Source organism: Oryzias latipes, chromosome 20 (assembly GCF_053564925.1).
Source record: "Oryzias latipes strain Hd-rR chromosome 20, Olatipes_Hd-rR_3.1".
Lineage (NCBI taxonomy): Eukaryota > Metazoa > Chordata > Actinopteri > Beloniformes > Adrianichthyidae > Oryzias > Oryzias latipes.
Genome location: NC_136256.1, coordinates 30080100 through 30093543, shown reverse-complemented (window position 1 = coordinate 30093543; position 13444 = coordinate 30080100). Strand labels below are relative to the sequence as shown.

The window sequence follows — 13444 nt, the reverse complement described above, 5'->3', positions numbered from 1 at the left end:
CACTCGTCTTCGTCAGCTTCTCTTCCTAAATATTGAACATTTTTTCTTTGATCTTTTTCTCATTTGGATGATCATCTGAGGTTCTTAATGTTTGATCAACAGGAGAACTTCCGTCTGGCTCCTGCAGTTCCATGTTGGCGTCGCCTGTAACGACCAACAATCTACCGTAATCTGGATGGAATCTGTAATCCCACTGATGGGAGGAATTTCCCTCCAATGTGTGAAGTTTACAGACAGACTCTGTATTCCAGGCTGAAAATGTGGAAGAATATGTAGATTTAAAGAAATGACGATGATTAAAGAGGAAAAATGTTCAGGTGGGACACTCTAAAGATCTGAATGACATCTTCCTCCGCTCGTCCGGGTCGTGGGGGCACATTCCTCTGGGGGGTTCCCAGAATGTTTGTTTTCAACTATTCATGTTGAGATCCGGGTTTCTTTGTGTCTCTGAATGTTGTCGTCTGAACGCGCTCCGTCTGTCGGCTGTGAAGGCGAGCCGGGGCAGATTTACGGCGCCCCCTGCAGTCCTTTGCAGCCTGAACCACCTGCTGCATGACGGCCAACGCGTCTCACACGATTGGGTTGGGGCAGAATGGAGAAGCCAGCGGCTGCAATTATTGCTCATTTACATCCTGCAGAGATGAAACAGGAAATTCTGTCTTCAGTCTGAATCGTATTAAACAGCAATCATTTCTTTCTCTGCGGATTCGCAGGTCAGCAAACAAAAACTGCCTCAAGGTTGCTCATTATTGGGAGCCGTTTTGGCGAGCCCAAGGCTCATTTCCGTCAAGTATGCGGTCCAGCGGCGTGCCGGAGCTCCATTTTTATCTGTCACATTGGTTTGTGCCTGATGGCTGCTGATGCTGCGCTCATTAAAGCCCCCCCCTCCAGCTGCTGGGGGAGTCTGGCCCTCATCTCTGCCCTTGACTGAAGCTCCTGCTTCCCCCTCCTCTGACTCCTCACATGCCTCCCACCTCCCTCCTCCTGCTCTCATGCTCCCCCTGTACCTCACTGACTCTTCCTCCTCGTCTACCTGGCTGTCTCACTGACTCTTCCTCCTCGTCTACCTGGCTGTCTCACTGACTCTTCCTCCTCGTCTACCTGGCTGTCTCACTGACTCTTCCTCCTCGTCTACCTGGCTGTCTCACTGACTCTTCCTCCTCGTCTACCTGGCTGTCTCACTGATTCTTCCTCCTCGTCTACCTGGCTGTCTCACTGACTCTTCCTCCTCGTGTACCTGGCTGTCTCACTGACTCTTCCTCCTCGTCTACCTGGCTGTCTTACTGACTCTTCCTCCTCGTCTACCTGTCTCACTGACTCTTCCTCCTCATCTACCTGGCTGTCTCACTGACTCTTCCTCCTCGTCTACCTGGCTGTCTTACTGACTCTTCCTCCTCGTCTACCTGGCTGTCTTACTGACTCTTCCTCCTCGTCTACCTGTCTCACTGACTCTTCCTCCTCATCTACCTGGCTGTCTCACTGACTCTTCCTCCTCGTCTACCTGGCTGTCTTACTGACTCTTCCTCCTCGTCTACCTGGCTGTCTCACTGACTCTTCCTCCTCGTGTACCTGGCTGTCTCACTGACTCTTCCTCCTCGTCTACCTGGCTGTCTTACTGACTCTTCCTCCTCGTCTACCTGTCTCACTGACTCTTCCTCCTCATCTACCTGGCTGTCTCACTGACTCTTCCTCCTCGTCTACCTGGCTGTCTTACTGACTCTTCCTCCTCGTCTACCTGGCTGTCTTACTGACTCTTCCTCCTCGTCTACCTGTCTCACTGACTCTTCCTCCTCATCTACCTGGCTGTCTCACTGACTCTTCCTCCTCGTCTACCTGGCTGTCTCACTGACTCTTCCTCCTCGTCTACCTGGCTGTCTCACTGACTCTTCCTCCTCGTGTACCTGGCTGTCTCACTGACTCTTCCTCCTCGTGTACCTGGCTGTCTCACTGACTCTTCCTCCTCGTCTACCTGGCTGTCTCACTGGTTCTTCCTCCTCGTCTTCCTGGCTGTCTCACTGACTCTTCCTCCTCGTCTTCCTGGCTGTCTTACTGACTCTTCCTCCTCGTCTACCTGGCTGTCTCACTGACTCTTCCTCCTCGTGTACCTGGCTGTCTCACTGACTCTTCCTCCTCGTCTACCTGGCTGTCTCACTGACTCTTCCTCCTCGTCTACCTGGCTGTCTTACTGACTCTTCCTCCTCGTCTACCTGTCTCACTGACTCTTCCTCCTCGTCTACCTGTCTCACTGACTCTTCCTCCTCGTCTACCTGGCTGTCTCACTGACTCTTCCTCCTCGTCTACCTGGCTGTCTCACTGACTCTTCCTCCTCGTGTACCTGGCTGTCTCACTGACTCTTCCTCCTCGTCTACCTGGCTGTCTCACTGGTTCTTCCTCCTCGTCTTCCTGGCTGTCTCACTGACTCTTCCTCCTCGTCTTCCTGGCTGTCTCACTGACTCTTCCTCCTCGTCTACCTGGCTGTCTCACTGACTCTTCCTCCTCGTCTACCTGGCTGTCTTACTGACTCTTCCTCCTCGTCTACCTGGCTGTCTCACTGACTCTTCCTCCTCGTCTACCTGGCTGTCTCACTGACTCTTCCTCCTCGTCTACCTGGCTGTCTCACTGACTCTTCCTCCTCGTCTACCTGGCTGTCTCACTGACTCTTCCTCCTCGTCTACCTGGCTGTCTTACTGACTCTTCCTCCTCGTCTACCTGGCTGTCTCACTGACTCTTCCTCCTCGTCTACCTGGCTGTCTCACTGACTCTTCCTCCTCGTCTACCTGGCTGTCTTACTGACTCTTCCTCCTCGTCTACCTGGCTGTCTCACTGACTCTTCCTCCTCGTCTACCTGGCTGTCTCACTGACTCTTCCTCCTCGTCTTCCTGGCTGTCTCACTGACTCTTCCTCCTCGTCTACCTGGCTGTCTCACTGACTCTTCCTCCTCGTCTACCTGGCTGTCTCACTGACTCTTCCTCCTCGTCTACCTGGCTGTCTCACTGACTCTTCCTCCTCGTCTACCTGGCTGTCTTACTGACTCTTCCTCCTCGTGTACCTGGCTGTCTCACTGACTCTTCCTCCTCGTCTACCTGGCTGTCTCACTGATTCTTCCTCCTCGTCTACCTGGCTGTCTCACTGACTCTTCCTCCTCGTGTACCTGGCTGTCTCACTGACTCTTCCTCCTCGTCTACCTGGCTGTCTTACTGACTCTTCCTCCTCGTCTACCTGGCTGTCTTACTGACTCTTCCTCCTCGTCTACCTGGCTGTCTCACTGACTCTTCCTCCTCGTCTACCTGGCTGTCTCACTGACTCTTCCTCCTCGTCTACCTGGCTGTCTCACTGACTCTTCCTCCTCGTCTACCTGGCTGTCTCACTGACTCTTCCTCCTCGTCTACCTGGCTGTCTCACTGACTCTTCCTCCTCGTCTACCTGGCTGTCTCACTGACTCTTCCTCCTCGTCTACCTGGCTGTCTTACTGACTCTTCCTCCTCGTGTACCTGGCTGTCTCACTGACTCTTCCTCCTCGTCTACCTGGCTGTCTCACTGATTCTTCCTCCTCGTCTACCTGGCTGTCTCACTGACTCTTCCTCCTCGTGTACCTGGCTGTCTCACTGACTCTTCCTCCTCGTCTACCTGGCTGTCTTACTGACTCTTCCTCCTCGTCTACCTGGCTGTCTTACTGACTCTTCCTCCTCGTCTACCTGGCTGTCTCACTGACTCTTCCTCCTCGTCTACCTGGCTGTCTCACTGACTCTTCCTCCTCGTCTACCTGGCTGTCTCACTGACTCTTCCTCCTCGTCTACCTGGCTGTCTCACTGACTCTTCCTCCTCGTCTACCTGGCTGTCTCACTGACTCTTCCTCCTCGTCTACCTGGCTGTCTCACTGACTCTTCCTCCTCGTCTACCTGGCTGTCTCACTGACTCTTCCTCCTCGTGTACCTGGCTGTCTCACTGACTCTTCCTCCTCATCTACCTGGCTGTCTCACTGACTCTTCCTCCTCGTCTACCTGGCTGTCTCACTGACTCTTCCTCCTCGTCTACCTGGCTGTCTCACTGACTCTTCCTCCTCGTCTACCTGGCTGTCTTACTGACTCTTCCTCCTCGTCTACCTGGCTGTCTCACTGACTCTTCCTCCTCGTCTACCTGGCTGTCTCACTGACTCTTCCTCCTCGTCTACCTGGCTGTCTCACTGACTCTTCCTCCTCGTCTACCTGGCTGTCTTACTGACTCTTCCTCCTCGTCTACCTGGCTGTCTTACTGACTCTTCCTCCTCGTCTACCTGGCTGTCTCACTGACTCTTCCTCCTCGTCTACCTGGCTGTCTCACTGACTCTTCCTCCTCGTCTACCTGGCTGTCTCACTGACTCTTCCTCCTCGTCTACCTGGCTGTCTCACTGACTCTTCCTCCTCGTCTACATGGCTGTCTCACTGACTTTTCCTCCTCTCCCCTGCAGGAGCTGGTGGGCAGCAACCCTCCGCAGAGGAACTGGAAGGGAATAGCGATCGCCCTCCTTGTCATTCTGGTCATCTGCTCGCTGATCGTCACCTCCGTCATCCTTTTGACACCAGGTACGCAGAATGGGCGGGGCTTTTCCCACCACTCTGTTTACACGCCTGCTGATGTGCACAGATGTTCCCATTAGGTTTCTCAATTAGCTCTGCCTGGAATTGTTAAGTGCATCTCTGTCCTTGTGTGTGTTCAGCGACCCCCCCCCCCCCCCCCCCCGCAGTGACATCACACGTGAACATGCTGTGAAGGTCAGGACTCGCTCAGGACTTGTGGGTATTTTGGCCTCTCAGGCCGCTGACCTACATTAAGGTTACTATCAGTCTGCTGTCAGCGTCATGCGCTCATTTCCAAAGACAATCCTCGCCGCGTCCTTTTCCCCAGCGTCCCGTCGCAGGTAACGCCCCTCAGAGCATCGGGGGGGCACAGTGAGGTCATAGACTACAGCAGGATTCCTAACTGAATCCTTGGAGATCCAGACAGGAAATATTAGCGCAGTAAACCGTACCACAATTCCCGGCGGCGCCACGTTCCTGGCTGTGAGCCGTGGTTACGGCCTCCATGGATCCCTCTGTGGTTCCTGCATTTCTGCTGACAGCTGCTCACATTTATGAAGAGCTGGTTTGAAGATTCCTTTTCCTAAACAGAGATTGTTTGACAGTTTGTCTCTTTTTATTTAGAATTGAATGAAACGTCATTAACATTTACTGCGTTTAAGCCGTTTGCTCCACATTCTGTCTAATTCTGCTGAAAGTCGAACCATCTGAACAAACGTGGAACCGGATCAGAGATCTGGAAACGACAGGAAGGAGGAGGAGCCGTTTGATGGACGAACCGAACAGAACCGAGCAGAACCGAACCACACCTGACAACCCATTGCTCTGTAAAAAAGCACACGCAACAGACACACACAACAATCACACACACAACAATCACACACACAACAGACACACACAACAATCACAAACACAACAAACACACACAACAAAAACACACACAGCAAATACACACAGCAGAAACACACAATCTGCTCCTCTGACAGCCTCCTGAAAGTGAAACTGCTCTGGTCTGAAGCACAGAGGCCAGATGTTTGCATCTGGACGTTTGGGGTCGTCAGGTTGACTGACAGGTGACAGCTTAGTCAGGGTGGGGGGGTAATCTGCTGCTTGAAGACGTTTCTGGAAGCTGCAGGAGATGAGATGTTTGGTCCATGCTGCCATCAGCCTCCTTTACCTGAAAACCAAAACTCCAAAAATAGAAATGTGGCTCCAAACTGTTTTCTTTTTCAAATTGCTTTTCTCTGAACTGATGCTCTATCTACGATCAGCATTTACATCGCGAGGTCTCCGCTTTATTTTAACGGCGGTACGGTGCTGTTCACGCATGCCACTTTACATACATGTGACTTTACAGTAATGTTGACATGTGTGTAGAGTGGCATAGCACCGTACCGCTGTGCACGTATGCCACTCTACACACATGTCGGAAAATATTTCTGTTACAGTTTTATCACAAATCTGAGTCAAAAAGGTTGAAAACTACAAATTTCTTCCTCATGGGTCCGTTCAGCCTGCAGCCGTTGGGGAAGGGGGGGGGGGGGGGGTCCGTTCAGCCTGCAGCCTCCATGCAGCATCAGGATGGGGGTGTTCAGGCAGAACTCAGCAGAACTGCAGTGTTTTCCAGAAGCTGCAGGAAAGTCCTGCTGTTCTAATAAACTGATGAAATGGAAAATAAATCCCTGAAACGGCTGTAAATGTCCGTCAGCATGAATCCACAATGAGACTGTCTACCTGCACCACCGTCTGCTCTGACTCACCTGGTTAGCAGCTCACGCCGTCTTCTTCCCTCCATCATTCTCTCTGTGAGCGTCAGATAAAGACCCAGAATTTGACCACCTAAACGCGCGTCTTGAAATGTTTATGTCTGGCATGAATAATCTCTAGCTGGCCGTGGGTCACTGCTGTAAATCTGGAGTCATAAGTCATTATGAATGCAGCGTTGATCCTCTTCGTCCTCCTCGTCCTCCTCGCCTGACAGAGGCTGCAGCTCGTTTGCTTTCCTGCTGCCTCGTCCCGCTGTGGCAGCAGGAAACCTCACGACCACAAAAGACTGAATTTACTGTTATTGGTGGTTAATGGTTTCAGATTTACAAAATGTAGATATTTAAAGAAATTATTAAAAATGAGACTTTATTGTAAATGAATATTTTAAAAGTCTATTAATGTGGTGAAAGCCTGCAGATAAAAATATGTAAACATATAAATCACAGTCATCCTGTCATGTCCATCATAGAGACATTTGAAGCAATTTTTACACTTTACTCTCCCCTCGAGCAATTGACTTTTTTTCTTTGCACATTTCATTCATTCATTTCCATTTATTTAAATGTGGCGATGTCACAAGTGTTTGTGTATTTTTTCTAAATGTGTGTTTGGATTGAATCAACTGTCCTGTCGGGTGTTTTCAGCGTCTGCATGGAAGACGTTGCAGCAGCAGCAGCATCAGCTGCAGCATCAGCAGCAGCAGCTGCAGCAGCAGGCGGTTTTCCTACAGGATCAGGTCTGAGGTGTCAGGTGTTCAGGTGTGATGGAGGAGCCTCAGGTGAAGCTGCTTGGTTCTGGTAGCTGAAGGAGCTACAGACGGTTGACTTCACCGAGTCCTCGTCCCTGCTGGGTTCTGTGGTTGTCACTGTTCAGGTGTTAGTAATCCAAACGTGTTCTTCTGGCATCATAGTGTCGTGTTTCAGTGGCTGCAGGAGGATGTTGTTGTTGAGCGTCAGGATTCCTCAGCGTCTTTCCTTTGAACGACCCGGTTGTTTGCTGTCGGGTCTAAGGAGCGTTTTGTGTCTGCAGGCCCAAAGACCAACCCTGAGGGCGTGGCCGTCTGTTTGAGGGGAATCCTGCCGGAAACGTCGGACTAACGGGTCTGATGGTTGCGGTGGCTCTCACGGCAGCTCGTCTGTCTTCCTCCAGAGACTCTGTGTGACCCCACATGCTAATGTCCCGGCTGTGTTTAAAGCTCCATCAAGAGCCGTGCGTGTTTTTATTTAAGGCCCATCTCTGCAGAAGCGGACGACTCTGAGCACAACAAACAGCACAACATGTTGTTGCTTTGTGTCCCCCTCTGTGTGGAGGTGAATGAGTCATTTTATGGAGCTGGAAGTGATATGATGAGCACTGATGGATGAAATTAAGCTGAAATGAATTGCAGGATGCATCTGCTGTAAATATGCGTGTCTGCTCAGATGATGGGAAGCTGCTGTGCTTTTATCAAAAGCCTGAGGGAGAGGAGAGGAAGCTGCTTCATCACTTTTTAGTTTGATTTCTCTCTGCCTTTATTTGTTCCTGTCTTTAAAAACGTTTTTAATCTTTAACAAGTGAACAAAAAGACTTAAGATGAAACTAAAAACATTGTTTTCTCTTGGCTTTCATTGGATCAAAAAAAGTTCCTCTTATCTTGGTGTTTTCTTTACAAACCCCATTTCATTTTTGTTCGACTTTATTTTTTAATCAAAAATTGATGTTCCTGCCTCCTAACTCGCAGAACAAAGAGGACTTTTCTTGGAGCCAAATCTCACCCTGAGATGCTCTGCTCCGAACTCGAATCAGGTTTTTATTTAAAAAAAAAGTTGTTTCATCCAAACGCTGTTGAAAAGTTTCCCTCTTCTTTCTGTCCTGCTGTCCTCTCCATTCTGCTGTTTTATATGATTATGAAAATGTATTTCTGTGAAGATACTTTTGTTTGTTGGCTTTATTTGTTTTAATTGACGCTGCGCTTTGACTTTTTATGATTCATTTTCAAAGTTTACATCAAAAAACCCAAAAGGATCAAAGTGTATTTAAATCTTTCAGAGATCAGAGATAGACGTGTGATTCTGACTGAAACTCCACCAAATCAAACATCTGATCGTCAGTCTGACATGTTGACAGTTTGGATGCTGGATTATTCCTGCGTGTAAACATGGCCGCTCGCTGTTGACTCCACTTTGGTCTTCATGTTTGTCTCTGAAGGATTCAGATCAACAAACACATGTAACATCCCTGAGAGGCGACCTCCAGCCTTTCTGTGAGAGGTTTCATGAAGTCAGACTCTCCAAATGAAGCTTTCTGGTAATCACCACCAGATAAAAGAATATTTCACCTATAGTTATATCTGTCATCTGGAATTCTGTCCACAGTAAATGTACAGAAGGTTCCAATGGAATTAAAGTATGAGGTATCAGACAGTACAGATGTGCTCTGTCTTCATCCATCTGTCTTTATCCATCCACCTTCAGCATTTACTTATTTCTGAGCATGGTTGCTGGAGCCTATCCCAGCTGCAGAAGGTTAAAGGCGGGGTTTACAATGGACAGTGACGCTGCTGTCACAAACAATCATCATAACACACAGGAGTTTGATCAGACCTGCGGCGTTCACAGCCTTTTCTTCATGCTAATCATTAGTTCTGATGGGCGTTTGTTGTGACGTGCTGCTATACATGAACCTATACATTAAAGTATGTATGTATATTAAACCAAACCAGGGGTGGGCAAACTACGGCCTGCCCCTAGTTTAACCTATACATTAAACTATACATGAACCTATACATTAAACTATACATTAAACTATACATGAACCTATACATTAAACTATACCTTAAACTATACATGAACCTTTACATTAAACTATACATGAACCTTTACATTAAAACTATACATCAAACTATACATATACCTATACATTAAACTATACATGAACATATACCCTAAACTATACATTGAACTATACATGAACCTTTACATTAAACTATACATGAACCTATACATTAAACTATACATGAACCTATACATTAAACTATACATGAACCTATACATTAAACTATACATGAACCTATACATTAAACTGTACATTTAACTATACATGAACCTATACATTAAAGTATGTATGTATATTAAACCAAACCAGGGGTGGGCAAACTACGGCCTGCCCCTAGTTTAACCTATACATTAAACTATACATGAACCTATACATTAAACTATACATGAACCTATACATTAAACTATACCTTAAACTATACATGAACCTTTACATTAAACTATACATGAACCTTTACATTAAAACTATACATCAAACTATACATATACCTATACATTAAACTATACATGAACATATACCCTAAACTATACATTGAACTATACATGAACCTTTACATTAAACTATACATGAACCTATACATTAAACTATACATGAACCTATACATTAAACTATACATTAAACTATACATGAACCTATTCCTTAAACCTATACATCAAACTATACTTTAAACTATAGTTTGATGATGAACTTATTCCTTAAACCTATACATTAAACCATACATGAACCTATACCTTAAACCAGGGGTCGGGAACCTTTTTGGCCAAGAGAGCCATAAACGCCACATATTTTGAAATGTAATTACGAAAGAGCCATACAATAATGTAGTGTCTCTTTCCCACACTGAGGCACGGAGACTTAACCTCTTGTAAGGTTCTTTATTCTGGTTACTGCCGACCGCAACCATCGCCGTACAATTAATTCTGCAGCTCCTGAATCTCTCCCGCCGAGACGAGACAAGAGCACTTCTCCCAACTTTATATTTCCCTGCTCGCGCTCCAGCCCTCACATTTCCCTTATTCGGCCCAAAGCTGAACCCCATTGGTCCAAACTCCGTAACAACAGGCTGAGCGACAGAACTGAGGGGCAATCAGATTTCTGCTTGATGCGTTCAATGAACCCCAGAACTTTGAACGCGGCCCAACAGCCACCCAGTCCAAGTCAGTAAGCAACGATATGTTTAAAACTAAATATACAAGTGAATGTGTGTATTTGATGTAATTTCAACACTTTTAAAGTACAATAAGTCTGTGGATTATTTTTAATAACATTGTTATGCTGTTGCTAAGAAATGATGAGTATTTCTCGTGGTAGTTTTGCTGATGGTATAGTCTGGTTGGTTGATACGTGGTGAGTTTCTGCTTCATGCAGTTCATGCAGGCGTTGAGACTTTAAACGTGATCGTAGGTCTGAATGTCCTGTAGATGTGAGAAAGACTGCTCACATGCAGACCTGGAGACAAACACACAATCACACGCTGTAGTGAGTGACGAGCAGCGGGTTTTACGTTTTTACAATCCCTGCGAGATTCACCTGCTGCCGGTCCCCACAACCCCCCCAGCCTCTGCTTTCGTCCTCACACCTCCCGTCCCCGCAACTGGGCGCTCTTTCTCAGAGACGGGAACGCACAGTTTTAGACACGGCAATTCATGAACCTTTACATTAAACTATACATGAACCTATACATAAAACTATACCATAAACTATACATGAACCTATACCTTAAACTATACATTAAACTATACATGAACCTATACATTAAACTATACATGAACCTATACCTTAAACTATACATGAACCTATACATTAAACTATACATGAACCTATACCTTAAACTATACATTAAACTATACATGAACCTATACATTAAACTATACATGAACCTATACATAAAACTATACATTAAACTATACATGAACCTATACATTAAACTATACATGAACCTATACCTTAAACTATACATTAAACTATACATGAACCTATACATTAAACTATACATGAACCTATACATTAAACTATACATGAACCTATACATAAAACTATACATTAAACTATACATGAACCTATACATTAAACTATACATGAACCTATACCTTAAACTATACATTAAACTATACATGAACCTATACATTAAACTATACATGAACCTATACATTAAACTATACTTCAAACTATACATGAACCTATACATTAAACTATACATGAACCTATACCTTAAACTATACATTAAACTATACATTAAACTATACATTAAACTATACATGAACCTATACATTAAACTATACACGAACCTATACCTTAAACTATACATTAAACTATACATGAACCTATACATAAAACTATACATTAAACTATACATGAACCTATACCTTAAACTATACATGAACCTATACATTTAACTATACATGAACCTATACCTTAAACTATACATGAACCTATACCTTAAACTATACATGAACCTATACATTAAACTATACATGAACCTATACATTAAACTATACATGAACCTATACCTTAAACTATACATGAACCTATACCTTAAACTATACATGAACCTATACATTAAACTATACATGAACCTATACCTTAAACTATACCTTAAACTATACATGAACCTATACATCAAACTATACATGAACCTATACCTTAAACTATACATTAAACTATACATGAACCTATACATTAAACTATACATGAACCTATACATAAAACTATACATGAACCTATACATTAAACTATACATGAACCTATACCTTAAACTATACATTAAACTATACATGAACCTATACATTAAACTATACATGAACCTATACATTAAACTATACTTTAAACTATACATGAACCTATACATTAAACTATACATGAACCTATACCTTAAACTATACATTAAACTATACATTAAACTATACATGAACCTATACATTAAACTATACATGAACCTATACCTTAAACTATACATTAAACTATACATGAACCTATACACTAAACTATACATGAACCTATACATAAAACTATACATTAAACTATACATGAACCTATACCTTAAACTATACATTAAACTATACATGAACCTATACATTAAACTATACATGAACCTATACCTTAAACTATACATGAACCTATACATTAAACTATACATGAACCTATACATTAAACTTTACATGAACCTATACCTTAAACTATACATGAACCTATACCTTAAACTATACATGAACCTATACATTAAACTATACATGAACCTATACCTTAAACTATACCTTAAACTATACATTAAACTATACATTAAACTATACATGAACCTATACATTAAACTATACATGAACCTATACATTAAACTATACATTAAACTATACATGAACCTATACATTAAACTATACATTAAACTATACATGAACCTATACATTAAACTATACATGAACCTATACATTAAACTATACTTTAAACTATACATGAACCTATACCTTAAACCTATACACTAAACTATACATGAACGTATGCATTAAACTATACATGAACCTTTACATTAAACTATACATTAAACTATACATATACCTATACATTAAACTATACATCAAACTCATCCACAAGCGAGGATTGAGATTTAAACAGAAATGTTAAAACAGAATTCCCATCAACCTCTATCTGACATACGGATCTGGTCAAACTCATGGATGAATAATTCATCCAGAATGTAACAAACGTTGAGTCGTTAATACTTTCAACAGAGCAGATCAGCCAATCAGGGAACAGCCTCGGAGAGACCGCTGATGCTCAAAATGGCCTCAATGACCTCTGGGTGGAAGTGTCTTTAAACACACAAACAACCAGAACCAGGTCAGTACAGCAGACGACCTTCTGATGAGAGCCGATCAGCCGCCATCCGTATGTGAATGAGTGTGTTTAGGGGTGAATGGGACTGTAGAACAGCGGCCTATAGGTATACTGTACACCTTTTACCATTCACTTCAATGGAAAAGGGTTTTTCTCACTTCTGTGGTTTGGTATGACGTAAGCCAGGGGTGTCAATTCATTTTAACCAAGGGCCACATCAGCATAGTGTCTGTCCTCAAAGGGGCCAGATGTAACTTATACATGTAACTAAATGTAATGAAAAATAAATGTAACTACTCCTTAATGTTAAATAACTCATTTTTTATTTATTTTAACTTTTTAAAGTGATAATTACAGTTACATAGAAACATATGTTTGCTTGTTATTCTAGCATTATTTCTTTTACATTTGATTCTGTCAGGTTAGGTTATATGGACAGTGTTTAAGTCCTAATGTAAAGTTGCCCACTCGATATTTCA

The 13444-nt window shown here is 43.9% G+C and overlaps 1 protein-coding gene across 8 annotated transcripts in view; it reads left to right on the top strand.

Moving 5' to 3' along the window:
* The window catches only part of dpp6a (dipeptidyl-peptidase 6a), a 230067-nt gene that overhangs the window by 167780 nt on the left and 48843 nt on the right, over window positions 1-13444 (top strand). For all 8 annotated transcript variants that reach the window (XM_023950258.2, XM_023950259.2, XM_078938700.1 and 5 more), the window contains exon 2: window positions 4448-4562. In XM_023950258.2, the coding sequence (XP_023806026.1) occupies window positions 4448-4562 (115 nt within the window). The remainder of the gene's footprint in view (window positions 1-4447; window positions 4563-13444) is intronic.